The following is a 26,965-nucleotide window of genomic DNA, read 5'->3' as shown; positions in this document are numbered from 1 at the left end:
GGCAGAGGGCGGGGCTACGTGTTGTGGGCGTGGCTTTCAGCGGGGCGGGGAGCTGCTAAGGGCTGTGGCTGCCTCTGAAGGGAAGTGATCCCTACTGGGTGACTGTATGTTCTGCTACCTGGATTTAGGAAGAACGTTGCAGAGATTGGGCTCCCTGAGAGGCTGAGATTCCGCTCACGTTTGTTCTGATCCCACATTACCTTTGTTCCCGGATGCCTGGAGGCCCAGCGCCTGCGCTTCCGCCATTTCCCCAGAGCAACATAACATCCCAGTGTTAGGGGAGTAACTGAGTAAGGATCCGGGAACCACCGCCAGGACACAGGAAGCGCTAGCGATAGTTTTTCTGGATGTTAACTCTGTGGGCACGGAAATTCTAGTGATCCTTTTTACCTCGCCCACCCTTATGGACTGCTACGCAAGAGGCAATCAATCAATGCCTTTGCAGAGTGTTCAATGGGTTCATAAGTCCTTTAGAGGGGACTCCTAAGAGACCGTGAGTGAACTGAGATTTGATTAGTGCATTGATTGACAGTGACACCACTAAACCTCCCGAGTTCGTAGGCCTCTCCTTAGACTTCCAGGTCATCGCTGGGCCACAGCGCTGCTAGAACCCGGGGTAGAACTCGCAGCCCAGTTTCGAGGAAAGTGCTGGAGAGGTGGGCGTGTAGGTGCAGCGCGCAGGTAGGTGAGCCCAGCGCCTCCTGGGCACCCACGGCCACTGCGATCTCCCTCCGGCGCAGTTTGGGAATGTTGTTAGAGTGCAGTCAGCTGGTTCATCACGTGAATGATTAAAAGTTATCTTGGGGAAGGAACTAGGGAAAGGAAGACTGGCTTTGGGAGATGGGCTGTGAACTACAAAACCCAGCTTCTTGGGAGCTGCCTGTTCCTCTAACAGGAAGTGGAGCGTCACCCGCCCCACCTCCCTTAATTTCCAGCTTCAGGCATTCGCTTTGCAGGCGGTGTTTTTTTCCAGGTTGTTCCTCCAGCGAATGAGACTGGCTGAGTGCACACTGCTGGGTTTGGGGGAGGGGTGAGAAGGAGCAAGGGAGATGCCCATTTCGTTTTATGGTAACCAAACTGCAAGCAAATAAATCGGCTGGCCACACTGCAATCTTCTGCACTGGAGGTAGGAAATAGCAAATTGCTCTCGAGTTATTTTATTTATTTATTTACTTTTTTTGCGGGGAGAATCTAGGCATGCTTTGTTCTAGTTCTTGGAACTTTGTCCGTGAGTGAATTAGTAATCCCATGATTTTGTTTTTGGAAATTATAATATATGTGTATTATTCTAAAATTTGTCTAAAATGTCCCTGTTAATTGAAACTGCTGCATAAAACAACTCGATTCCAGAAATTAAGTTCTAGGAAAGAGTGTTTTGTCTTCCGTTTCTTAGCGTGGATGTCATTATTTCAACTTTAACCTAAACAATATTTCAATTCGTTTTTAACCATTTACATATATATATACATATATATATTCTAGAAAGATTACATTTAGCATAGATTTTTTGTATTCTACTCTGTAGCACTGCTGGGAAATCTTTTAAGTGGGGTGCAAACTAGGTTAAAGATAACCATTTCCATGGTAATTGGGTTTTTCTCCAAAACTGTTTTATTTCAATGTTATAATGGGGTTGGGGAGACGGTGTGTGTAAAAACAATTAAATTCCACATTTAATTCCTAGTGTTCTCCTAACTCAAGGTCAGCACCTATCTGAGCCTGCACTTTTGTACCCTGCTTTCAAAAATAGATTCTGCATTTTATGCTGTGTTCTTACAAATGAGAGATTGCTTAGCAGGTTTATGGAGAAATTTGCACTATCCTTTTCTAGAGGTTCTGAAATAATGTGGAGAGACTGAAGCCCAATGTCAGTTATACTGGTTTTCTGTGAATCCCAAATTCTCATACTCCCCAAAGAGATAAGGTTTATGTTCCCTAGAGCGTTCTTCTTTCAGAAAGTGCCCATACCACTAGGCATTTCTGGACAGCATAATTGTCCAGAAATTGTCCATAAGTACTAAAGGCATTTTGTTGGAAATGCAAATTAGGCACCATTTAAACCATAGGAAGTTCTATGGTAGATGTGTCAAATGACTTTCTGACATTTTGCTTGTTTTGTTATTCTGTAGTCCCATATATTACAAATACTGGTTATCATGTTAAAGTTGAATTTTTTGTCCATTGGATATTTGTTTAATAAGTGCCTACTCCGTGCTAGTCAATGCAGATGGAAAGGAAATAGGTTAGTTAAAAAGACACATAAGTCAAAGTTTTTTCCTGGGGGGAGAGGGAGTTATGAAAGAAGAAATTGACAGACATGTGGAGAAGAGCAAATCAACCCAAGGTTTTAGAAGTGTTTGAAATGTGTAGGAGGGCTACTCTTGGTAGTCTTGAGGAGGGATATCTATCATTCACTGTATCTTCCCATATTTAATATGCCATCTTTGTCTCATGGAAAAGCATGACTGGAGAATTAAAAAATAATTCTTTGACTCTGTTTAAGTGGTTATTACAGATGCAAAATCTTGAATGGCTTCAGTCAGAATTGTGCATTTCTTCATATGTCACAAGATTAAATGAGCATGTAAGATTATAAAATGTAGTAATGAACATTTTTAAACTAATAAGTGGATTCCTTCAACTTTTAAATACTTGTGTATATTATCTACTACTAACTGTATTAGATTAGTTATGCAGCCTGTGTGTGTGTGTTTGGGGAAGGGGAGAGACCTGGGCAGTGGGTGGGCACAGGGGATTCAATGATAGGGTAAATACCAGCCACTCAGACATGTCATTGAGTAATGTGAGAAATGAAAGCAGAGTGAATTAAGAAACAGAAGCTCATCTCCAGTAAGAATTTGAGCTCTTTTTCAGCAATAGTAAGGATGCTATTTGTCATTCCTTGGTCGTCAGCCCTCAATAATTCTTTTTCACTCATCAGTAATCAAACCCCATTTGTCTGCAACTCTAGTTTAAATCTGATGGTTTTTAGATGCTTCAAATTGAATGCCTTGTGAAATCTTAGCGAAAAGAGAAGTTTTAATGATGGATAAAGCTACTATAGTGATTTAAAAATCTAAAATTAAATACAGCTGCAGGTCTCCCATACTTTCAGAAGCATGTATGCTCTGGCTTCAAACATGTAAGTATATTAGGATGATGTGAGTTTTTTCTACTTCTGGAACTTCACAAGAAGATGAAAACAGAAATATTGTAATATTAGCATCAGCCTCCCAGCAAAGATATTTTCTACCTCATTACATAAGTGTAGTTTTTAGAACACAGAATAGCATATTTTAATATCTAAAAATGATTTGAAATCTGTGGACAAAGGCAATCAAAGCACTTTTTTGAAGACATCTTGCTGGATGACAAAAATAACACAGAAAATTCTTTTATTTCCCTAAATAGTACTAAGAGAGCCTGTTCCTATCAGTTGCTGAAGCCATAAGGAAAAATTCTTACCTCGAATTTATTATAATGAGGTAAGTAGCATTGTTTTCTTTTTAAAATATTTTATTTATTTTCCCTTTTGTTGCCCTTGTTTATTTAATGTTGTTGTAGTGATTATTGTTATTGATGTTGTCGTTGTTAGATAGGACAGAGAGAAATGGAGAGAGGAGGGGAAGAGAGACAGGGGGAGAGAAAGACAGACACTTGCAGGCCTGCTTCACCGCCTGTGAAGTAACCCCACCCCACCCCCGCAGGTGGGGAGCCGGGTGCTCAGTGCTCGAACTGGGATCCTTATGCCGGTCCTTCCGCTTTGTGCCATGTGCGCTTAACCCTCTGTGCTACCCGACTCCCGCATTGTTTTCTTTTGATTTTTCATTTTCACTTTTTAAAAATTCTGGGAGGGCTGAGGAGATAGCATAATGGTCCTTGAGCTTTGGGCCACATGAGCTTAACCCTGTGTTACCACCCAGACTCCCCAGAAGGGATTTTAAAAAAAATATTTATTATTTATTCCCTTTTGTTGCCCTTGTTGTTCTGTTGTTGCAGTTATGATTGATGTCGTTGTTGTTGGATAGGACAGAGAGAAATGGAGAGAGGAGGGGAAGACAGAGAGGGGGAGAGAAATATAGACACCTGCAGACTTGCTTCATCGCTTGTGAAGCGACTCCCCTGCAGGTGGGGAGCCGGGTGCTCGAACTGGGATCCTTAGGCCGGTCCTTGGGCTTTGCGCCACCTGCGCTTAACCCGCTGCGCCACTGCCTGACTCCCAAGGGATTTTTTTTTATGTAGTATAATTCAGACCTGTGTGGTCTGAGGGTAGAGTGCTACATACAGTCTGCGTCTGTGACAAATGATAGTGCTTTAAAAAGATTTTATATAAGATCTCTATATTACTTCCTTTTAAATCAGTGGTGATAAGTAAAATCTAGTCAGTTAATCATAATTGACTGGAGAAGTGTTAAGAATTATGACGCTCTGCAGAAACATAATGGAGAAAAAACAAATAAGAAGGAAGGCCTGAGTAGGAGAAAAGAAAAAGCCAGACTTTGCTATGTGAATAATGGATTAGGGAAGGAAGTACAGACAAGGGTACTTAATGCCTAATAGCCTTGTTCTGGGTGCTGCTCTTCTTAATTTTAACCTGATTTATCTAGAAAAAAACCAGATTCCCTTGTGGCCAGGAGATGGCATAGTAGATAAGATCCTGGACTCTGAATGAGTGTGAGGTTTTGAGTTTAAGCCATTCCGATGTTCTAGTTTTCCTCTCTGCACCCACTATTAATAAGTAAATCTTTTGTTTTCTAAATAGTTCATTCATGCTAGTTGCCCGTGGGAGGACTATATTTTTAAAATAACCAGTACAGAAATTCTTATAACATGCATTGAGAAATGATGTGTTAAAGCAGTCTTTCAGATGGGCAAAGTTAACTCACTTGGATAGTATGCTGCTTTGTCATGCCTGCGGTCCAGGTTTGTACCTGACCCCCCCACTGAATTGAAGAAAGCTATATTAGTGATTCAGTGCTGTACTTTTCTTTCCTTCTCCCTAGCTGTCTCTTAGCTAAGAAAAAAAAAAAAAAATCAAAAAAGCTGACCCTATATTTTAATGTTTTGGAGCAAATGTAGCTATTTATCAGTATGGTTTAGCAATTCTATTTTAGAAATTTTTTTTTTCTCAACATGCAATAAAGACAAAACTAACTGTGTTTTCTGTATGACAGGGTTTAAATAGGTTGTCAGTGTTATTGTGTATGTAACTTGCAGTGTTTTCAATAGAAAAAAAGACTAATCTTTTTACCCATAATAGCCAGTCTTATAAAATTTTTAAATTATCTTTATTTATTTATTAAATAGAGATGGAAATAGAGATGGAAGGAGACAAGAGAAGGAGAGAGAAAGAGAGATACCTGCAAGACTGCTTCACTACTCGTGAAGCTTTCCCCCTGCAGGTGGGGACAGGGGACTCAAACCTAGGTCCTTGCGCATTGTACCATGTGCGCTCAACCAGGTGAGCCACCACCCAGCCCACTAGCTAGTCTTTAATACAGTTGATCCAAACTGTTATCATTTAAATAACTGATTCAAAAAAGTTCATTCAAAACATAGTACAGGTCTAGGTGGAGGCACAGCCAGTGGTGCACACACATATGAAGGTCCAGGTTCAATTCCCCAGTCCCCACTAGCAGGGGGGAAACTTCACAAGCTATGAAGAGGTGCTGCAGATACCTCTTCCCAACTCTCAGTTTCTCTCTGTCCTATCAAATAAAAAGGTTAAAAAAAAAATCAAAACATAGTACAAAGACCAGGGAGATGGGTCAGTGGTAAAGCTTTTTCCTAGCATGCATGAGACTATATTTTTTTTAAAGTTATTTATTTACTTATTCCCTCGTTATTGCCCTTGTTTTATTGTTATTGATGTCATCATTGTTGGGTAGGACAGAGAGAAATGGAGAGTGGAGGGGAAGACAGAGAGGGGAGAGAAAGACACCTGCAGACCTGCTTCACTGCCTGTGAAGTGACTCCCCTGCAGGTGAGGAGCCGGGGGCTCGAACCCGGATCCTTACACTGGTCCTTGTGCTTAGCGCCATTTGCGCTTAACCCGCTGTGCTACCGCCCAACTCCCAAGACTCTGTATTCTATGTGCAGCAACCGGTGAAAGAAAGGAAGAAAGGAGAGAGGAAGAAAGAAAATACTGTACAATTGATTAGAAGCATAAAAATGTCACAAGATGAATCTGTGACACTATGTGATCCAGTTATTTATTATTATGAGTCTATTCCTAAGTAGTATTTATTATCAACACAATAATGTGTTTTGAGATATTTAGACTTATGCAAAAGTAATGGGAGAGCCTTGGAGAATGAGCTGGGATCCTTCAGAAGTCATTTAGGAAGGAGAGAAAGGCTATATGTCACTTCTGAAATAACAGTGAAAAAAAAAGTATTTCCTGACTATGATGAAAGCAGAAAACTTCCAAAGCTACTACAATATAACTAACACCTGGGAAAGATTTGTGAGGGGCAGTGACGGAGTGGGGGGGATTCTATGGACTGTTTCAGACCTTCTACATTTTGCAGTGAAACAAATTCTAGTTTATGTTTTTCAATTATTATCTGTCTTTTTTTTTTTTTTTTTTTTTTTTTGCCACAAGAGCTATTGCTGGAGCTTGGTGCCTACAGGATGAATCTACTCTTCCCAGCTTGCATTTTGTCCCTTCTCTCCCCTCCCTTCCCCTCCCCTCCCCTCCCCTCCCCTCCCCTCCCCTCCCCTCCCCTCCCCTCCCCTCCCCTCCCCTTCCCTTCCCTTCCCTTCCCTTCCCTTCCCTTCCCTTCCCTTTTTTCTCCTTTATTAGATAGGACAGGGAGAAATTGAGAGGTTGAGAGGGGAAGGTGCGATATGAAGAGAGATCTGAAAGAGTCACCTGAACACCTGCTTCATCCTTTGTGGTGAAGATACCTGCAGGTGGTGAGGTGGGGTTTGTAGCTTTGAGCTTTGAGCATGGTAACTTGTGTGTTCAACCAGGTATACTACTGTCTGGGTCCCTGCTTAAAATGTTAATGAACAAGACCTCCTGGGGCAGCTGTAAACTGATTTTTAGCAGTGTTTTTTTTTTTTTTTTTTTCCCCTTTTTTTACCAGAGCACTACTCAGCTCTGGTTTATGGTGGTGCAGGGGATTGAACCTGGGACTTCGGAGCCTCAGGCAGGAGAGTCTCTTTGCATAACCATTATGCTATCTACCCCTGCCCATTTAGCAGTGTTCTAACGCGTTTTCTTTTCCTACCATTTTTCCTAAAGCTTTTGTCTACTTCTGAATCCAAACTGTATTTTCTTTCTCAGGTGCTATTCATTGTCTAAGTCATGTGGTAATAATTTAGGGAACCACACAGAATATTATCTAACAGCAATGGTTTCTATGGTGAATCAGCTCATTCCATAATAACAGGGAAGTTCAAAGGAACTTAATACAGAGTATCTTTAAAAAATGTGGAAAAAAAAGTTATGCCACATTTTTGGAGTTAAATATGGTTCCACTGTCTAGTGCCACACAAAACCAAACTACCTTTATTTATTTATTGGATAGGGTAATTGAAAAGAGAGGGAGAAATTGAGAGGGAGAGAGAAGCAGAGAGACACCTATAGACCTGCTTCACCACCTGTGAAGTTTTCCCTCTACAGGTGGGGACCAGGGGCTTGAACCCAAGTCCTGTGTGCACTTAACCAGGTATGGCACCATTTGGCCCCCCATAACATCTGCTTTTGCAAGAAGTAAAAGGTTCTTTAATATAGTCAGTGATACAGTAGAGGCAGGAGCAATACTCATGTTATTGATGTCGTCTCGTTATTGAATAGGACAGAGAGAAATGGAGAGAAGAGGGGAAGACAGAGAGGAGGAAAGACACCTGCAGACCTGCTTCACAACCTGTGAAGCGACTCCCCCGCAGGTGGGGAGGGGGGGTGTTGAACTAGGATCCTTAAGCCAGTCCTTGCGCTTAACCCACTGCGATACTGTCGACTCTCAACTCTCGGGACTGAAAACTTTTACCTTGCCTCTTTATTTTAATATAGGAAGTGAATTTCAGGTTAAATAGGATGGGGGTTGTGAGGACTTCTGAATCTGGATAGGTTCTTGGGCAGAATCCCAGTTGTTTGCCCTGAAAGTAAAGGTAATAAGCAGATAAAGCTTGGGGAGGTTGAGTTTCAGCTCTCCTTTCTCAGCAAATCCAATTTTAACATAACAATGGTTCTTGTAAACTCTGGGAAGAGTTGTCTTCTAATCCAATTTATCAGTCTCAGGCCACCTCCTTTCTTTAGGACTTTGTTAAATAGCCTTGTCCTTTTGGGTCATGGTTTCATCTTTTATTTATCAAGTAGCTGAACCACAAGACTAAAAGTAGAAAGGTGACTTATGTGGTCTGTGCTTCAGGCCACGTTTCATAATATTCCCTTCTGGTCCCCAGATGGGGGTGTTGGGAAGGACTTTTGAAGAAATGCTGTAGTATTATGATACCTGATGACCCTTACACAGAAGACTAGTCGTGGATGTTGGCATAGTCATCATCTTCTTCTCTTTCCCTTCCCCTTCCCTCTCCCCTCTCCCTCCTCTCCCCATCCCCCTCCTTTGGAGGGGGCTGGGGTGGGGGTTGTTCCCAGACCTCCTTTTCTTCCCAGACTAATTCCTGAAAGTAGAACTTCTGCTGTAAGGTCAAAGTCACTTTTGCCTTCAATGTAGTCTGACCGCATTCACCAGGGTCTCTATGGCAGAAGTTTTACAGACATCTCTGATGCTGAACAATTCCCTGGTTTTCCTCAGGAATCTGTGGCTTTTACAGCTCTAAGCAACAATCCCAAGCTCCTTTGTTAAAGCTACTCTGATCCTTCTAGCCCCTGGCTCCCCACCTGCAGGGAAGTCCCTTCACAGGTGGTAAAACAGGTGACCCTAACCGGTTCCTCATGAACCCTTTAAATCTGCCATAAGGATTTGATACAGTTGCAAACATGGCACCCACTAGTGTTGCAGCCCTTCATTTCTGTTTGAGTCCTTCTCACCTGCTCCTGCTGTTTACACATAATGACTAACCTTCAGGTAGTGATGTGCCTTTCTTTACCAGCTGTTCTCTGGTGAAATTTGTTGAGTTATTTTATTCTAATATTTGTTTTCTGAGGGAGAGCCAACTTGGTGTGACTAGGCTGCCATAACTCCCTCTGAGCTATTTCTATTGGGTTCACAATAGAGTTCCAGACTTTCATTGTTATCAGAGTATATATGTAGCATTTGTACCAAACTCTATAAAGTTCTTGTTTTTCTTGATCTTCTATAGAAACAAAAGAATTGGGAGTTGGGCGGTAGCGCTGCAGGTTAAGCGCACGTGGCTTAAGGATCCCGGTTCAAGCCCCCGGCTCCCCACCTGCAGGGGAGTCGCTTCACAAGTGGTGAAGTAGGTCTGCAGGTGTCTTTCTCTCCCCCCTCTGTCTTCCCCTTCTCTCTCCATTTCTCTTTGTCCTATCAAACAACAGTGACATCAATAATAACTACAACAATAAAACAACAAGGGCAACAAAAAAGAGAATAAATAAATAAATATTTTTTAAAAAGTTTAAAAAAATAGACATATAGGATCCTGGTGCCATCCCCCTGCTCCCCACCTGCAGGGGAGTCCCTTCACAGGCAGTGAAGCAGATCTGCAGGTGTCTATCTTTCTCTCCTCCTCTCTGTCTTCTCCTCCTCTCTCTATTTCTGTCCTATCCAACAACGATGACATCAATAACTACAACAACAAAAACAACAAGGGCAACAAAAGGGAATAAATAAATATTTTTAAAAAGTTTTAAAGAGACAAAAGAATTACAGTTTTATTGCACTGAATTATTTAATAAATACAACATAAAATATTTATAATATATTTTAAAAGATATAAATTATTCATATCTATCAAAACGTTTTTATACAGGTGAAATAGAAGATTAGAAGTTATCTGAAAGATGAAACTTTTTTGATAGGTATGAAAAATAAACTACTACATAAAAGTATAGATAAAAGTTAATGTCACTTATGAGTATCTTTTATGAGTATCTTTGACAATGTATATTTATAACAATAGCAGTGATCTTTTACTGTTTTTTTCTAGCCTAAAATTTCCAGATATTAGTTGTCGTTGTCTGCTTCAGAGAGTCTAAGCACTACAGGATTTACAAATGCAGTCCCCACTCAGGTATGGAAAATGAACATAAAGTCTTTGTACCATTACTGTAATGCAGTTGTCCAAAGATTCTTTAGTCTGAGTGTTTTTTGTTTGTTTGCCACCAGGGTATTGCTAAGGTGTGGTGCCTGCTTGATGAATCTACTACTGTCAATCACCATCTTTCCTATTTTCTTTCCTTTCTTTTTATTATTTGATAATAAAAAGAAAACAGTTGAGATGGAGGGGGGAGATAAGGAGAGAGGAAGAGAGACACCTATAGCACTGCTTCACTAACTCTGCCTTGCTTTACTATGATCACCTTTCGAGAATAGTAATTGAAGGTTTTAGAGTATAAAGATTTCATTGCATGCCTTCTCTTGTGTGTGCTCAAGCAGACGTGACACCACTTAGCCCCTACTCTCAGTGCTTCTAACTAGTCATTTTCATGCAGAACTGAAAATATGTTTCAGTACCTTTGATTCAGTACTAGGAATATTTTTAAAGTCTTTGAATCTATATTTTTAACATATGAAAATTTGTTTTGGGTTGACCATATTATCAGTATTGTTGTTGTAGAAAGAAGGCGTGCAATAAAATCATTATACTTTAAAACCTTCAATTACTATATTCTCGAAAGGTAAAGCAGAAGTCACTTAAATTTAATTTATCCATGTTTATATTGAGACCATGATGAAAGGAGAAGTACACAGTTGTTTTTCTTAATAGCATAAGTTTCAGATAAAGCCTAGGAGGAAATGAATATTCTTGAAAACTCTCAAAATTGTTGGTACAGGGTAACGTTGCTTTTCAGATCTGGACCACTGGAACTAAAGTTGCTGAGTGACAGTGACCATTACTTCGTCCTTATAAATATGTATTTCCTTTGCCTGCACTTACTTGAGCACACTGTCATATTTTAAAGTATATGTGGTCTCCATTCTTGTAAGCTTAAAATGAAGATATTAAAGACCTGGTCTACAAAGTCTTTGTCCTTGCTCAACTATACAGAGAAAACACCTCACAATATAAAGCATAATCATGGGGCTGTGACTGTCACTTTAACTCAACCATTGCCAAGTCTCCTTCAGGAAAAACATCATTTGGGAAATAGAGTGAGATTTCATTTGAAACCAGATCCTTTCGGCTGGAAGGTCTAGGCAACAATTTTAGATCGTCTGTAGCCTAGCTGCAAATTCCCAATTTAAAACACAAAATACATAACCAAGAGCTTGGGTGTACTTTTGAAGAAGATGGAGAGAACCAAGTATAAACTGTACAAAGGCAATGCTACATAAAGGAGTACAGTAACTAGCTTTGTATAGTTCGTATGCTGTATTATGTTATCATAATAACAATAATTTCTTCTTTCTCACTCTTTAGAGATTTTTTTTTTAACCACAAAGTTATTTTGCAAGTGTTGTTTAAAAATCCACTAGTTGTTTTTTGTTTGCTTGCTTACATTTAGCCTTTCCATAATTAATTTCTTTGAACAACATTTTCCTTTTTCTCTAGTTTCTGGCTTTTGTACTTAATAAAATCATAGAAGAGATCAAGAATATATGCTGAGATATATATATAAGGCTCAGTTACCAAAATTCAAAATAATGCCTATCAGGAAAGCTTGTGGAGGAATAAATAAATTTTGTAATTAAAAGTAGAAATAGGAGAAGGGTAAGGATTAAAAGCAATTTAATGCCAGCAGCTCTCCAGGAGTGGATATTTTGCTGGTTATAATAACTTGTGATTTTCATGCACCACGAGAGAGGATGCTTTGGAATTTTGAGGGCTATACCTCAGTTCAGTCTGGATTTAAATCCAACCAAATCTTCAGTGCCCATAATGATGAATAGACTGGGCTCTTCGTGGCAGATTTTCATGGATATAAATCTTACTGCTATTACATTAAGTTGCTTAGAAGTCTTAAGAAAGTTACTTAGCCTTTGTAAATACTCAAAGTATTGAATGGGAATAATAATAATGATAATAATAAAGATAAAATAGATAAAAAGATCATTTCCCTGATCAAGCACTGTCTTCCTTTTTCAGAATATTTTATTCACCTTATTCATGCTTACAAGATGTCACTGATTTATTCTTTTTTTATCACTTTTAAAAAATATGTATGTGTAGAGTTAAGACGAGAGGTCAGTCTGGCTTACTTTCTGCTGCGAGGCCCCCCATGTGAGTACCAGCATATGTGTATTGATTTAATTTATTTATGAGAGGGATAGAAGGAGGGAGAGAGGGAGGAAGGGAGGGAGAAAGATAGAGAGAGAGTGAGAGAGACTGAGAGAAAGGAGAACCAGACATCACTCCGGTACATGCACTGCTGGGGATCGAACTCAGGACCTCATACTTGAGAGTGCAATGGTTTATCCACTGCACCACCCCCGGACCACTTCTTTATCACTATTATATATTATTTTAGTCTATACTTTATTGTCTGCCTTCCTTTACTATTGATTTTGCTACTAATAGTAGAATCCTTGTCTGTCTTATTCATTGTGGTATTCAGAGAACCTCAACAGTGCTTGGCACCGTTAGTGCTCATTAACTATTTATTTGATTCATTGAATGATCAGATACATACTATGACTTGCAAAGCATAATAGTACAGGCCAGATAAACTCAATACAGTTGTTTTTATCTACTGCTGACACAATTATCTGCTTCATATGTTAGAATTCTGCATGTGATTTTATTGGAGGAAATGTTGACTACTGAAATAAGTTTTTTTTTCTTTTTTTCTTTATTGGGGAATTAATGTTTTACATTCAACAGTAAATACAATAGTTTGTACATGCATAACATTCCCCAGATTCCCATTTAACAATACAACCCCCACTATGTCATTTATCATCCTTCATGGACCTGTATTCTCGCCACCCACCCACCCAGAGTCTTTTACTTGGGTGCAATACGCCAATTCCAGTTCAGGTTCTACTTGTGTTTTCTCTTCTGATCTTGTTTTTCAACTTCTGCCTGAGAGTGAGATCATCCCATATTCAGCCTTCTGTTTCTGACTTATTTCACATAATATGAATTTTTCAAGGTCCATCCATGATCGGCTGAAAACGATGAAGTCACCATTTTTTACAGCTGAGTAGTATTCCATTGTATATATATACCACAACTTGCTCAGGCACTCATCTGTTGTTGGACACCTGGGTTGCTTCCAGGTTTTGACTATTACAAATTGTGCTGCCAAGAACATATGTGTACACAGATCTTTTTGGATGGATGTGTTGGGTTCCTTAGGATATATCCCCAGGAGAAGAATTGCAGGATCATAGGGTAGGTCCATTTCTAGCCTTTGGAGAGTTCTCCAGACTGTTCTCCACAGAGGTTGGACCAATTGACATTCCCACCAGCAGTGTAGGAGGGTTCCTTTGACCCCACACCCTCTCCAGCATTTGCTGCTGTTACCTTTCTGATGTATGACATTCTCATAGGAGTGAAGTGATATCTCATTGTTGTCTTTATTTGCATTTCTCTGACAATCAGAGACTTGGAGCATTTTTTCATGTGTTTCTTGGATCTCTTCTGTGGTGAATATTCTGTCCATGTCCTCCCCCCATTTTTGGATGGGGTTATTTGTTGTCTTGTTGTTGAGTTTGGCAAGCTCTTTATATATGTTGGTTATTAAACTCTTGTCTGATGTATGGCATGTAAAGATCTTCTCCCATTCTGTGAGGGGTCTCTTGGTTTGGGTAGTGGTTTCTTTTGCTGCGAAGAAGCTTTTTAATTTGATGTAGTCCCATAGGTTTATACTTGCCTTAGTCTTCTTTGTAATTGGATTTGTTTCATTGAAGCTGTCTTTAAAATTTATGTGGAAATTAGTTCTTCCAATATTTTCCTCTAAGTATCTGATAGTTTCTGGTCTAACATCCAAGTCCTTGATCCACTTGGAATTTACTTTTGTATTTGGTGAGATACAGTGATTCAGTTTCATTCTTCTGCATGTTTCAACCCATTGTTTCCAACACCATTTGAGACTCTGCTTTCCCCATGTAATAGTCTGGGCACCTTTGTCAAAGATTAGATGTGCATACGTGTGGGGCCTCATTTCTGGGATCTCAGTTCTATTCCACTGGTCAGTGTGTCTGTTCATGTTCCAGTACCAAGCAGTTTTGATGACCATGGCCCTATAATACAGTTTGAGATCTGGGAGTGTGATGCCTCCGGTTCTGTTCTTTTTTCTCAAGATTGTTTTGGCAATTCTAGGTCTTTTCTGGTTCCAGATAAACATTTGTAGCATTTTTTTTTTTCTATTCTCCTAAAAAATGTGCTTGGGATCTTGATGGGGATAGCATTAAATTTGTAGATGGCTCTGGGTAATATATTCATTTTGATGATGTTAATTCTTCCAACCCATGAAGATGGAATATCTTTCCACTTCTTTGTGTCTTTTTCAATTTCTTTGAGTAGTGACTCATAATTTTCAGTATACAAGTCTTTCACTTCTTTGGTTAGATTTACTCCTAGATATCTTATTGTTTTTGTTTCTATAGTAAGAGGAATTGATTTCTGGATTTCAATTTCTTCTAACTTACTGTTTGCATAAGGGAATGCCACTGACTTTTGAATGTTAATTTCATAGCCTGACACCTTACTGTATTGCCTGATGATTTCCAAAAGCTTCTTCCTGGATTCCTTAGGTTTTTCCATGTATACTATCATGTCATCTGCAAATAAGGAGAGTTTGACTTCTTCTCTTCCAATCTGTATCCCTTTAATTCCTTGCTCCTGCCTGATTGCTATTGCAAGAACTTCCAACACTATGTAGAATGGTAATCCCTGTCTAGTACCTGATCTGAGAGTAAATGCTTCCACTTTTTCACCATTGAGTATGATGTTGGCTATAGGTTTGCTATATATAGACTCCAATATCTTCAGGAATTTTCCATCTAATCCCATTTTTTGTAGTGTTTTGATCATAAAGGGATGTTGGATTTTGTCAACGTCTTTCTCTGCATCTATTGATATGACCATGTGGTTTTTGGCCTTGCTTTTGTTGATGTGGTGGAGCACATTGATTAATTTATGTATATTAAACCAACCTTGCATGCCTGGGATAAACCCCACTTGCTCATGATGAACTATCTTTTTGATATACTGCTCTATCCGGTTGGCTAGAATTTTGTTCAATATTTTCGCATCTATGTTCATCAGAGATATTGGTCTGTAGTTTTCTTTTTTGGTTGTGTCCCTGTCTGCTTTTGGTATCAGAGTGATGTTGGCTTCATAGAAGCTGACAGGGAGTATTCCAGTGTCTTCAATCTTCTGGAAGACTTTTGAAAGTAGAGGTATTAGTTCTTCTTTGAAGGTTTTGTAGAATTCATTTGTAAAACCATCTGGTCCAGGAATTTTATTTTTGGGGATATTTTTGATAACTGTTTCAATTTCTTTAGCTGTGATGGGCCTGTTCATGTTATCCACTTCCTGTTTACTTAGTTTTGGAAGTTGGTAGGTATCTAGGAAATCATCCATTTCTTCCAGGTTCTCTAGCTTGGTGGCATATAGTTGTTCATAGAAGCCTCACATGATATGTTGAATTTCTGCGGTGTCTGTTGTGATATCTCCTCTTTCATTTACTATCCGATTTATTTGGGTCTTCTCCCTTTTTTGTTTTGTGAGTCTGGCTAAAGGTTTTTCAATTTTGTTCACTCTTTCAAAGAACCAACATTTACTTTTGTTGATCTTTTGTATGGTTTTCTTATTCTCAATGTTATTTATTTCTGCCCTAATTTTAGTGATTTCTGTCCTTCTGGTTGCTTTAGGGTTCCTTTGTTCTTCTTCTTCTAGGTCTTTAAGATGTGCAATCAGGCTGTTTATTTGTACTTTTTCTTGTTTCCTAATGTGTGCTTGTATTGCTATGAACTTCCCTCTTAGTACTGCTTTAGCTGTGTCCCAAATATTTTGATAGCTTGTGTCTTCATTTTCATTGAAGTCTTGAAACATTTTGATTTCTTCCTTTATTTCCTCTTTGATCCAGAAGTTGTTAAGAAGTGTACTGTTGAGCTTCCACATTTTGGGACTGTTACTAATCTTTTGTTGATTGTTAAGTGTTAGTTTAATTCTACTGTGGTCTGAGAAGATGCTTGGGATGATTTCAATGCTTTTGAATTGGCTGATGGTGTCTTTGTGGCCTAACATATGGTCTATCCTTGAGAATGATCCATGTGGATTTGAGTAAAATGTGTATTCCTGTTTCTTGGGATGAATGACTCTGAAAATGTCCAATAGTTCTAGTTTATCTATCTCTTCATTTAGCTCCCTTATGTCTTTATTGATTTTCTGTCTGGATGATCTGTCAAGTTGAGAGAGAGTGGGGTGTTGAAGTCCCATACTATGATTGTGTTACTGTTAATATATTGTTGTAGCTCTTTCAGTAGAAGTTTGATGTATTCATATGGCTTCTCATTGGGTGCATAGATGTTAATAATTGTTAAGTCCTCTTGATTGACTGATTTTCTGAGCATTAAGTAGTGTCCATTTCTATCTTTTTTAATCTTATCTATTTTAAAGGCTATCGTGACAGATATGAGAATAGCTGTTCCTGCCCTTTTTTTGTGGGCCATTGGCTTGTATGATAGTTTTCCATCCTTTCACTTTAAGTCTTTGTCTTGTTGTGTTAGGTGGGTTTCCTGTAGACAGCATATTGTTGGGTTGTGTTTTCTGATCCATCTTCCTACTCTGTGTCTTTTAATAGGTGAATTCGCGCCATTGACATTTATTGATATCAAAGATTGAAGGTATTTTAATGCCATTCTTGTAGAGTTTTAGAGTGTTTTGATATATGTCCTATTTGTGGTGGTCTGATTGTTTATAGAAGACCGTACAGAACTTCTTTCAGGGCAGGATTGGTGATAGTTGATTCCTTCTACTGTTGCTTGTCTGAGAAGGTTTTGATGCTTCCATCTAGTCTGAATGACAGTCTAGCAGGATATAGCATTCTTGGTTGAAAGCCTTTCTCATTGAGCAGTCGATAGATGTCTTACCATTCTCTTCTGGCCTGTAGTGTTTGTATGGAGAAGTCTGCTGCTAATCTTATGGGTTTTCCTTTGTAGGTGACTCTTTGTTTTTCTCTTGCAGCCTTGAGGATCCTTTCTTTATCCTTATTCCTTTCCATTCTAAGTATGATATGTCTTGGTGTCTTTAGGTCTGAGTTAATTCTGTTTGGGTCCCTCTGGGCTTCTTGAATCTTTATGTCTTTGATGTTGTCTATACTAGGTAAGTTTTCAGCTATTATGGCCTGGAGAATGCTTTTTTCCTCTCCTTCTCTTTCTTCTCCTGGTATGCCAATGTGTATATTGTTTCTTTTGAAGTCATCCCATAAGACTCTGTTGTTGTTTTCAGCATCTCTTAATCTCTTTTTGAGATCTCTTACTTCTTTTTTAGTTGTCTCTAATTCATCCTCAATCTTGCTAATTCTGTGTTCAGCCTCATTTATTCTATTCTCTCTGCCCTCTACTGTTTTCTGGAGTTCATCTATTTTGTTGCCCTGTTCTGATACTGTTTTAGCTTGTTCAGCTAGTTGCATTCTTGGATCAGCGATTTCACCTTTCAGCTCTCTAATAACCATGAGATAGTTAGTATTTTCTTCCATAGTCTCATTTGTTGTTCCTGTATTTCTGACTACAATTTTTTTCATATTCTTTACTCACTCCTGTGATTATTTCCTTAGCTAATGTTTGGATGTTGAACTCGTTATTTTGTGCTTCACCCTCTGGAGGACTTTTAGCTGGACTCTTGTCCTGGTTCGATTCTCCAATATTTCTTCTTGTTGTTTTAACCATTTTATATATTATGTTATGAGTTTTCTTTATCAGTACTTTTCAAATTACTGATCACTATTGCCTGGATTGACTTGTGTCTAAGTAAGTTAATTAAAGGGTTCACAGTGGTGGAAGTTAACAGTTGTTTGAATAGTTTTTTAATCCCTGATTTGGAGCTCAGTGATTTAAAAGCCTCTTTTTTTTTACTCTGCAGGCTATGGGAGCCTGAGGGCTTCTAAACTATAAGTAGGCTTCTTAGCTTAATCACTGACTCCTGACCAAGAGATAAGGCAGGGTGTGGCAGAGATAGTTCTGTGGTTATGCAAAGAGACTTTTACAGCCCCACAGCTATGCCACCAAGGTATAGGTCTTCTTCTGAGTTTCCTGGTTAGATCTCTGTTCCTCAGTGTCCCTCCCTGCTGCTGCTCCATATTCTGAGGGTAGTAGCAGTGGAGACTCAGAGTTGCACTTGGTGAGTCTCTGGGGAGTCCTCTGCTCCCTTCAGCTGTCCCCTTGGTGGAGCAGACTGGAGGTGGTGTCTCAACTGATAAACTGCTGGACTGTTAGCAGTCACTTAATCTCTCCTTAGGCTCCTCTCTCCTCTTTGTCACCAGCCACACGTGTTTGTACTCACCGGTGATTTAGTGGGTTCCTGTGGTTATTCTAGTCCTGTCTTGTTTCGGTCCCGGGTGGTCTCCTTTGGTATTCCTAGTTGATCGTGGATAGGAGAGGAGAGAAAGAGATCTGCTGTTGCTCGTAGTTCCGCCTCATAAGTTTTAAGTTGGTATATTGCATCAGACACATATCAAAACATTCACTTATATACCTTTATCGATGAATTTTCATGTCAGTGATATCCCAATAAAGCTATTGAAAATGAGTACTAAATGAAGTGTGATTCTATTTGAGAAACAATCTTTTCTTCATGTATCTAGTAGTAAAATGAGACTGAATACTATAGTACACTGTTTAGTCCTTCCTTATCATTTTGGAGCTCTTTTCATATATATATAATATATATATATATATATATATATATATATATTTATATTATTTATTTCCCCTTTTTGTTGCCCTTGTTTTTATCATTGTTTTGGTTATTATTATTGTTGCTAGTGATGTTGTTGCCAGATAGGACAGAGAGAAATGGAGAGAGGAGGGGGAGACTAATGGGGAGAGAAAGATAGACACCTGCATACCTGCTTCACCACTTGTGAAGTGACCCTCCTACAGGTGGGTAGCCCAGGGCTCTAACAGGGAAGTAGACCCATAAGGTGAGGACTGTTGACCGTGCTTATTAATCAAGGCAAGTAGACCCATAAGGTGAGGACTGTTGACTGTGCTTATTAATCTTAAACTTAACCACTTTATCAAAGAAAAAAGGGACACTGAATTTGCATCAGCTAAAGTAATATTAATCTCCTTATTTTATTAAGAGAGCAAAATAAAAAAACAGTGCTCAGTAAGAATGCTGATATCCTATATTTTATTTCTATTTATTTTATTTTTTTTATAAAATTTGCTTTTTTTATATTTATTTTATTTATTTATTCCCTTTTGTTGCCCTTGTTGTTTTTATTGTTGTAGTTATTATTGTTGTTGTCGTTGTTGGATAGGACAGAGAGAAATGGAGAGAGGGAGGGGAAGACAGAGAGGAGGAGAGAAAGATAGACACCTGCAGACCTGCTTCACCGCCTCTGAAGCAACTCCCCTGCAGGTGGGGAGCCGGGGTTCGAACCAGGATCCTTATGCCGGTCCTTGTGCTTTGTACCACCTGCGCTTAGCCCGCTGCACTACAGCCCGACTCCCTTTATTTCTATTTCTATTCTAGGTGTTGCCACATCTGCAAGCTTCCTGGAAGAGTGATGGGGTTTCGAGTGCTTCGTTTCTCTTTGGTGATCATCCTTGTATTACTACTAGTAGCTGGGGCTTTGACCACATTGCTTCCTAACATCAAAGAAGACAAGATGCTTACATTGAGGAGGGAAATAAAATCTCAGAGCAAGTCCACCCTGGATTCCTTTACTCTCATAATGCAGACTTACAACAGAACAGATCTTCTGTTGAGACTTCTAAATCATTATCAAGCAGTACCACATCTACACAAAGTAATTGTGGTGTGGAACAATGTTGGGGAGAAGGGACCAGATGAATTATGGAATTCTCTAGGGCCTCACCCTGTCCCTGTAATCTTCAAGCTACAGACTACAAACAAGATGAGAAACCGACTCCAGGTCTTTCCAGAACTGGAAACCAATGGTGAGTTGCAACTAGGTTCTTAACCTGGCAAAGTTGCATCTAGCTAGAGTTGCAGGGGTCAGGGATGAGGTTGGTATGTGGAGTTCTGGCCTTCCATTTGTTTTAATTGTCTGAAAAAAATAGGGAAATTTAATCCTAAGAAAGCATGTTAAAAACCTGCAGGAAATTTCCAAGATACCATGAAGCAGGACCTTGGGGGAATCAGTTACATACATCTTGTATACAACAGTGTGTATAATTTGCCTTAAAATAAAGTGTTATATCTAATAAATTTAATATGACTCTAAGATTGGCAATGTGAAAGAAGATATAATATAATGACATATAGTTGCATTACAGAAGGTAGTAAAAAAATGCCATTTAACTTAAGCTTAATGTACTTTTACCACTACCTTTTTTTAAAAAAAAAAACATTGTTAGCAGTTTTATGAGCATTAGGGTTTAATTTTCCCAAAAGAACCTTAGTGTGTTTTATTTATAAGTTCATAGTTACAAAGATAATGGACAATGTGATAATTTTCTCTTTGGGTACTTACATGCCAAATAAATTCTTTACCTGCTAGACAAGTATCTGTACATTTATTATTTACTAGTTTTGTCTCTAGCTACTTCATTTGAATGACATGTAGGGACAGCATTGCATTTAGTTTGCACTTCCACATTATTCTATTTAATTTATTTCCTTTTATTTCAGCGGTGTTAATGATAGATGATGACACACTAATTAGTGCTCAAGACCTTGCTTTTGCCTTCTCAGTTTGGCAGGTAATATCGATACATCTTTTATTAAAATTCCAGTTTAAAGTCTTAACGAAATATTTAACCAGGGCAACATGGTTTTATGTGGGAGTTACCCCAAAACATGTAGACAATAGTTATTTAAGACTAAATAAATAAGTTTGTAGTCTAGCAGTCGTAATTTCCTTAACTCAGTCTGAAGGCTATAGTGTCTTATATGCATATTTGACTTATATTTAGTATACTGGGTAGAATTCTAGAATTATCTTCCAAAGAACAATGTGGAAATGATCTGGTATAGCAAAGATGAAAGTCCAGAGATATTTCCTATAAGGTCACAGACATGTGTTTCAATACATGTGTATTTTTGTATTAGTAGTGTGTATAACTTGCCTTAAAATAAAAGTGTTATATCTAATACATCTAATATGATTCTGAGATTGATGTTTTGAAATTAATAATAATTCCATTTGTATCATTGTGGAGGTAGTTTTGTTCTCTCCTCCTGCCTTCCAATCCTGGTTGTTGGTAAGTAGGCATAAAATGTTCTCTGTTATATAAAAACAACTCTCTCCTACTAGATTTGTGTTGATAATAGATGGCTTTTACAAGTTACACTACAATTACTGAAAACCAGAACTGCATGCATACACCCTGAAGCCCCTGTGAAATAGTTAAATAATGTGATACCAAATAAGCGCTCTAATTTGCACTGTAGTAACTCTTTATAATTAGCTTCTTGGGATATAGCCACATTAGATATTAATGGTAAGAAGGCACAGGGCTTTACAGGTATCAGCATTCTAAAAACTTTAGTTTTTAACTTCATGCATAGTGCACAGTCCACATTTCTTCCATATCAGCAGTCTTTCCAGCCCTATAAATGGAAGCTTCTTAGTGAAAAGATGTTCTACTTTAGTATACCAGCTGTGAGATTTCTATTTTAGGTTAAATATACATATCTGTACATGTATTACTCACATTACACACACCTTTGCCTAAAATGTCACAAGTCGGGGGAGGTATAAAGACCAAGATTAACTAGAATAATCTATATAAGCCATAATTAAAGATTGATAAATATGATTGTAGGTTTTATTCATAAGAATGTCAAGAAAAACTTTAATCTCTTTTAATGTTAAATCTCAGTGCCTTGCATAGTATAATGATTGGGGAAATATAAGCAAATAAGATTAGAGTAGACATTTTATTATGCCTTTGTGTTTACCCATTACCTTCACTCTAAGTGCTTTCCTTTCTCCTCCCCAGCCGTCTGAAATCTCTGCATCCTCCTAGATTATTTAAGTGGTACATCTTATTTGAAACCCTCTCCTGACAGTGTTCTTCACCTCTGAGCAAGACAGTTGTGATTCTCCCTCAATTAGATTTGCCTAACTTTTGTCTCTTTCTCACAATATAATAACTCTTATTTGCATAGACTGACTTAATTGACATATTTAATTTGTGTGTGTGTGTGTGTCTGTCCTATTTTTGTGTATGTTCAGGAAGTGAGTGAGACTGAAGTTATTTTATGTGATTGAATCATAACTTTTAGCCCCATAAGTCTCCTTGCTTCCTCGTTTTCTTATCTTTATCTTATTTCTAGTCACTCTAATGTTAATATTGTTCTTCAAAGACACACATTTTTTTCTTATACTTTTTATAAAGAAAATAATTTAGAAGAGGAAAAAATATTATATTGTTTAAATGGGATGTTACCTCACATCTGTGAAAATCACTAGTACCTCAAAGACAAGAAATATTAAGTATTGGCACGAATAAGAAAGGAATTGTGTTGGTGAGAATGTGAATTAGAACGCTCAATTTGGGGGCCAGGTGGTGGCGCACTTGGTAAAGTGCACACATTGCAGTGCACAAGGACCTGGGTTCAAGCCCCTGGTCCCCACCTGCAGGTGGAAAAGCTTCATGAGTGGTGAAGTTGAACTGCAGGTGTCTCTCTGTCTCTTTCCCTCACCATCTCCCCCTCCCTTCTCAATTTCTCTGTCTTTACCCAATTATAAATAAATAAAATATTTAAAAAATATAAAGAAAATGGGAGTCGGGCTGTAGCACAGTGGATTAAGCGCAGGTGGCGCAAAGCACAAGGACCGGCATAAGGATCCCGGTTCCAACCCCGGCTCCCCACCTGCAGGGGAGTCGCTTCACAGGCGGTGAAGCAGGTCTGCAGGTGTCTATCTTTCTCTCCTCCTCTCTGTCTTCCCCTCCTCTCTCCATTTCTCTCTGTCCTATCCAACAACAACAACAACAATAATAACTACAACAATAAAACAAGGGCAACAAAAGGGAATAAATAAATAAAATAAATATTTATATATATATATATATATATATATATATAAAGAAAAGAACAGTCATTTTATGAAATGAAGTATAGCAATTTCTCAAAATGTTAAATATAAAAAATCCACATGACTAATTATCCTACTTGGGACTATTTATCAAAAAAGACACCAACAACAATTAAAAGAGCTACACATTCCCATGTTTATTACATCATTTTCTTCTTCTTCTAACGTTTGCCCTTCTTCCGTAGCCAGTCAACAGCGTCAGGTTGAGCCTGATGTCTGTTTGTTGCTGGCTTTGAAAGTGACTGGGATCCATGTGGATTCAGTCGGCTAGGAAGGATCGTCAGTTTACCCAATAAATGGGTACTCAAGGGATGCACGACAAGAAGGTCAATCCAATGCATCCCATCATTATGTGCAATGTCTAAGTTGGAAACAACCTATGGACCCATTGACAGATCACTGAGTAAAGAAAATAGGGTTTTAGGGGCCAGGCAGTTAATAGTGTGCAGAGGTGCAGGTTCAGGCACTTGGTTCCCACCTGTAGGGGGAAAGCTTCATAAATGGTGAAGCAGTGCTGCAGATGTCTGTCTGTCTCCCTCTCTGTCTTCCCCTCCCCTATCAATTTCTGTCTGTCTCTATCTAATTATAAAAAAATAAAACCTCAATTTAAAGAAGATAGGGCATATGTTTAAAAATGGAACTACTCAGTCACACACACATTTAATGATTAAATCTTGCTATATAATCAACAAAATGAGTGAACAAAATGGTATTATATACTTAGTGAAACAAGTCAGCTGAAAAAAAAACAGACATATATTATTTGGTTTTACTCTTGGTATCATAGAGAAAACAAACAGATGAAGTATATGAAGTGAAAATATACTTTTCAACTCTACTAATTAATTACCAGAAGGGAAGGAGGAAAAGTGAGTAAATATTACAGTGAAGGGAAGAATTGGATTTTTATTGGTGAACTTAATGTGACTGATATGCTTGTGTGTATGATGTTTAAAATCCATAATGACTTACATGAACTCTGAAAGTAACATGAATGAATCACATATACAATGAAAATCATACATACAGTTTTATATACTAAGAGATTAAAACAAAATAATCACATTGTATCTCCTTTTCCTGATAATAAATAGAATTCATATGTACAGCTTTTTTTTTTTTTTACAGCAAAGTTTGATCTACTAGACTGTTGACTGGAATTTATTAATATTAGATAGTTTTAGAGTTAGAACATTTGTGAGGTTGAGGTTTTGTTTTGGAAATTAGTATTGTGATGGAATTTGACCTGAATATGCATCAGATAACTAATTTATGAAGTTTCTGAAATTAGATGAAATAAAGATATAGATGCCTGGTGGGGGGGGGAATGAGATTGACAAATCAGTTAAATTCTTGCTATAATAAACCACTGCTTTTGCCAGCATGTCTGCTCTAAAGAAAAGACATACTTAGTTGTTCTCTTCCTACTCTTTCCAGCAATTTCCTGATCATATTGTAGGATTTGTTCCAAGAAAGCATGTCTCTACTTCATCGGGTATCTACAGTTATGGAGGTTTTGAACTACAAACACCAGGATTTGGAAACGGTGACCAGTACTCAATGGTGCTCATTGGAGCCTCATTCTTCAATAGCAAATACCTTGAACTCTTTCAAAGGCAACCTGCAGCTGTCCATGCTTTGATAGATGAAACACAAAACTGTGATGATATCGCCATGAATTTCCTTGTTGCCAGGCACATTGGGAAGACTTCAGGGATATTTGTGAAACCTGTCAACATGGGCAATTTAGAAAAAGAAACCAATGGTGGCTATTCTGGGATGTGGCATCGAGCAGAGCACTTTCTGCAGCGGTCTTACTGTATAAATAAGCTTGTTAGTATCTATGATAGCATGCCCTTGAAGTATTCCAACATTATGATTTCTCAGTTTGGTTTTCCATATGCTAACCACAGAAGTAAAATATGAAATTAAAGTGAACAACAGACATTAAAGCCATCTAGTATGTGAGTAAATTCTTTATGCCATTTTTAAAGCAACATCATGAACTTTTATCATCTCCAGAAGTCGTTACAAACAAACAAAAAAAAGTACAGTGCTTCTAGGATGTAAAATCCACATAAACCTCAAAAGCTAAGAAGCCGGCATTATTTAGACAGGTCTTCTTGTGTGAAGCTTCATCCATGGATATAACTCCCTGGTCAGCAGTTTTATTGTTTACATTCTGAGACTGTTCCACATGTCTTCCTGGCATTTGCCTTAAGGACCTATAGCAAGTGGTTTCCAGGATTAGAAACTACAGAGAAGTAGTTCTCAGCATTTTCAGTCAAGGGTGGTTTTATGTGAAGCTTGAAATGCCTCTGTTGCAAAAGCTTGTGGTGCCGGGGAAAGCCATACAAGGAGGAAATAGTCCCAAGCCTTGTAAAAATAAATATAAAACTTGTGACAATTAGTGCTTCCTTCTGAGCTTTACAACTATAGCCTCTACCAAGCACTAATTTAACCCATCATGGTTTTGTACAACCATCAGTCCTTTTGTTTTTTGTTGCTAAGTCTGTTGTGACTGGGAGGGTTAACTTTATTAACTGAAGAATATCTACATGCTTGCTTGATTTTTGTGAAATTTTACTGCATGGAGCACAAAAAAAGTGAGCTTGTGTTTCTGATATGCAACTTATATGTATGCAACAAGGAGTAAATGTGTTATAAGATTCAGGTAGTGCATTCTGTCACTGAAACTAACCTGGAGTTGTACATCAGTTATTACATTTTATATAAAATGTGTATTGGAAAATGTATAAACTGATTCATTTGAAAAAGTTGAGGATTGTCATAAATTAAAACCCATAGTTAAATTACAAGATCTTTATTGTTAGAACTTGGATTATCTCGTAGATATCAAAGTTATGTGCATTATAAAGTCAGTCTCTTGTACTCAGACTTTTTTACTTAAGAAAAAAAATCCAAGCCATTGTTCACCATGATGAAATTTTGACTATGCATTCTAGAGTAGGAAAAAAAAAAAGAAGAAAACTGAGTCATAGCAGAATTCCCTAAGGAGACTGTAGCTAGTGGTTAAGTTGCCTGCTTTGTTTTATAAAGTAGTGTCTGTTCCACACAGTGTCGTGTTTGGTCTTTATTCACTACTGGTGGCAAGAAATACCTAGGCCTCTCTCTGTCTACCATTTCTTCTCCCTTCTCTATTTTACCCTCCTCTCCCTCCTCCATTTCCTCCCAAGATGCCATTACATTCTCACAGTTGCAAAGTTGTAAAAACATTACACTAATCATTGTACAATGAGATCTTTGTACTTTGTTCAGTATATATATATATATTTTTTCCATCGGTGTCTGTTACGTATCTTAATGCAGTTAGATAAAATGAAAATAATAATGACAATAGTAACTTGAAACCTCACTAAAAATCTTTGTTAATCTGCTTTGTCCAACTTTGATGGTGGTGGTGATTTTTTTTTTTTTTTTTTTTTGCCTCTTCAGGTTCAATTAGCAGATGAGTAAAATAAACTTTCACCATCCAGATGTTTTATGTTAATTCAGTAGATTCATGTTATTTTCAGAGTAGCCCAAGAATAAGAGGCATTGCTAACTATATGCTCTGTGGGAAAATGTTCTAGTAGAAAAAATTTCCAAATTTTATTTCCCATCTGTGTTCTTAAAGCTGTATTAACCATCAAATAAATTGATCTTATGTTTTCTAGACATTGAAGA

The 26,965-nt window shown here is 38.1% G+C and overlaps 1 protein-coding gene across 3 annotated transcripts; it reads left to right on the top strand.

Moving 5' to 3' along the window:
* The first annotated feature begins 49 nt into the window (after positions 1 to 49).
* Positions 50 to 26,354, top strand: EXTL2 (exostosin like glycosyltransferase 2). Of its 3 annotated transcripts, XM_007528592.3 has the most exons (5): positions 51 to 1,126; positions 3,412 to 3,485; positions 19,744 to 20,171; positions 20,866 to 20,936; positions 24,716 to 26,354. In XM_007528592.3, the coding sequence occupies exons 2-5, from the start codon at positions 3,481 to 3,483 to the stop codon at positions 25,202 to 25,204; spliced, it is 993 nt and encodes a 330-aa protein (XP_007528654.2). In that variant the 5' UTR covers positions 51 to 1,126; positions 3,412 to 3,480; the 3' UTR covers positions 25,205 to 26,354. The 3 variants fall into 3 exon arrangements, with proteins under 3 accessions (XP_060058140.1, XP_007528654.2, XP_060058139.1); XM_060202157.1 differs by lacking the exon at positions 3,412 to 3,485 and having other exon boundaries at positions 50 to 1,126; XM_060202156.1 differs by lacking the exons at positions 51 to 1,126; positions 3,412 to 3,485 and adding an exon at positions 10,077 to 10,164.
* The last annotated feature ends 611 nt before the right edge of the window (positions 26,355 to 26,965 follow it).

Source organism: Erinaceus europaeus, chromosome 11 (assembly GCF_950295315.1).
Source record: "Erinaceus europaeus chromosome 11, mEriEur2.1, whole genome shotgun sequence".
NCBI classification, from domain to species: Eukaryota; Metazoa; Chordata; class Mammalia; order Eulipotyphla; family Erinaceidae; genus Erinaceus; species Erinaceus europaeus.
This window is presented reverse-complemented; position numbering and strand designations above follow the sequence as displayed.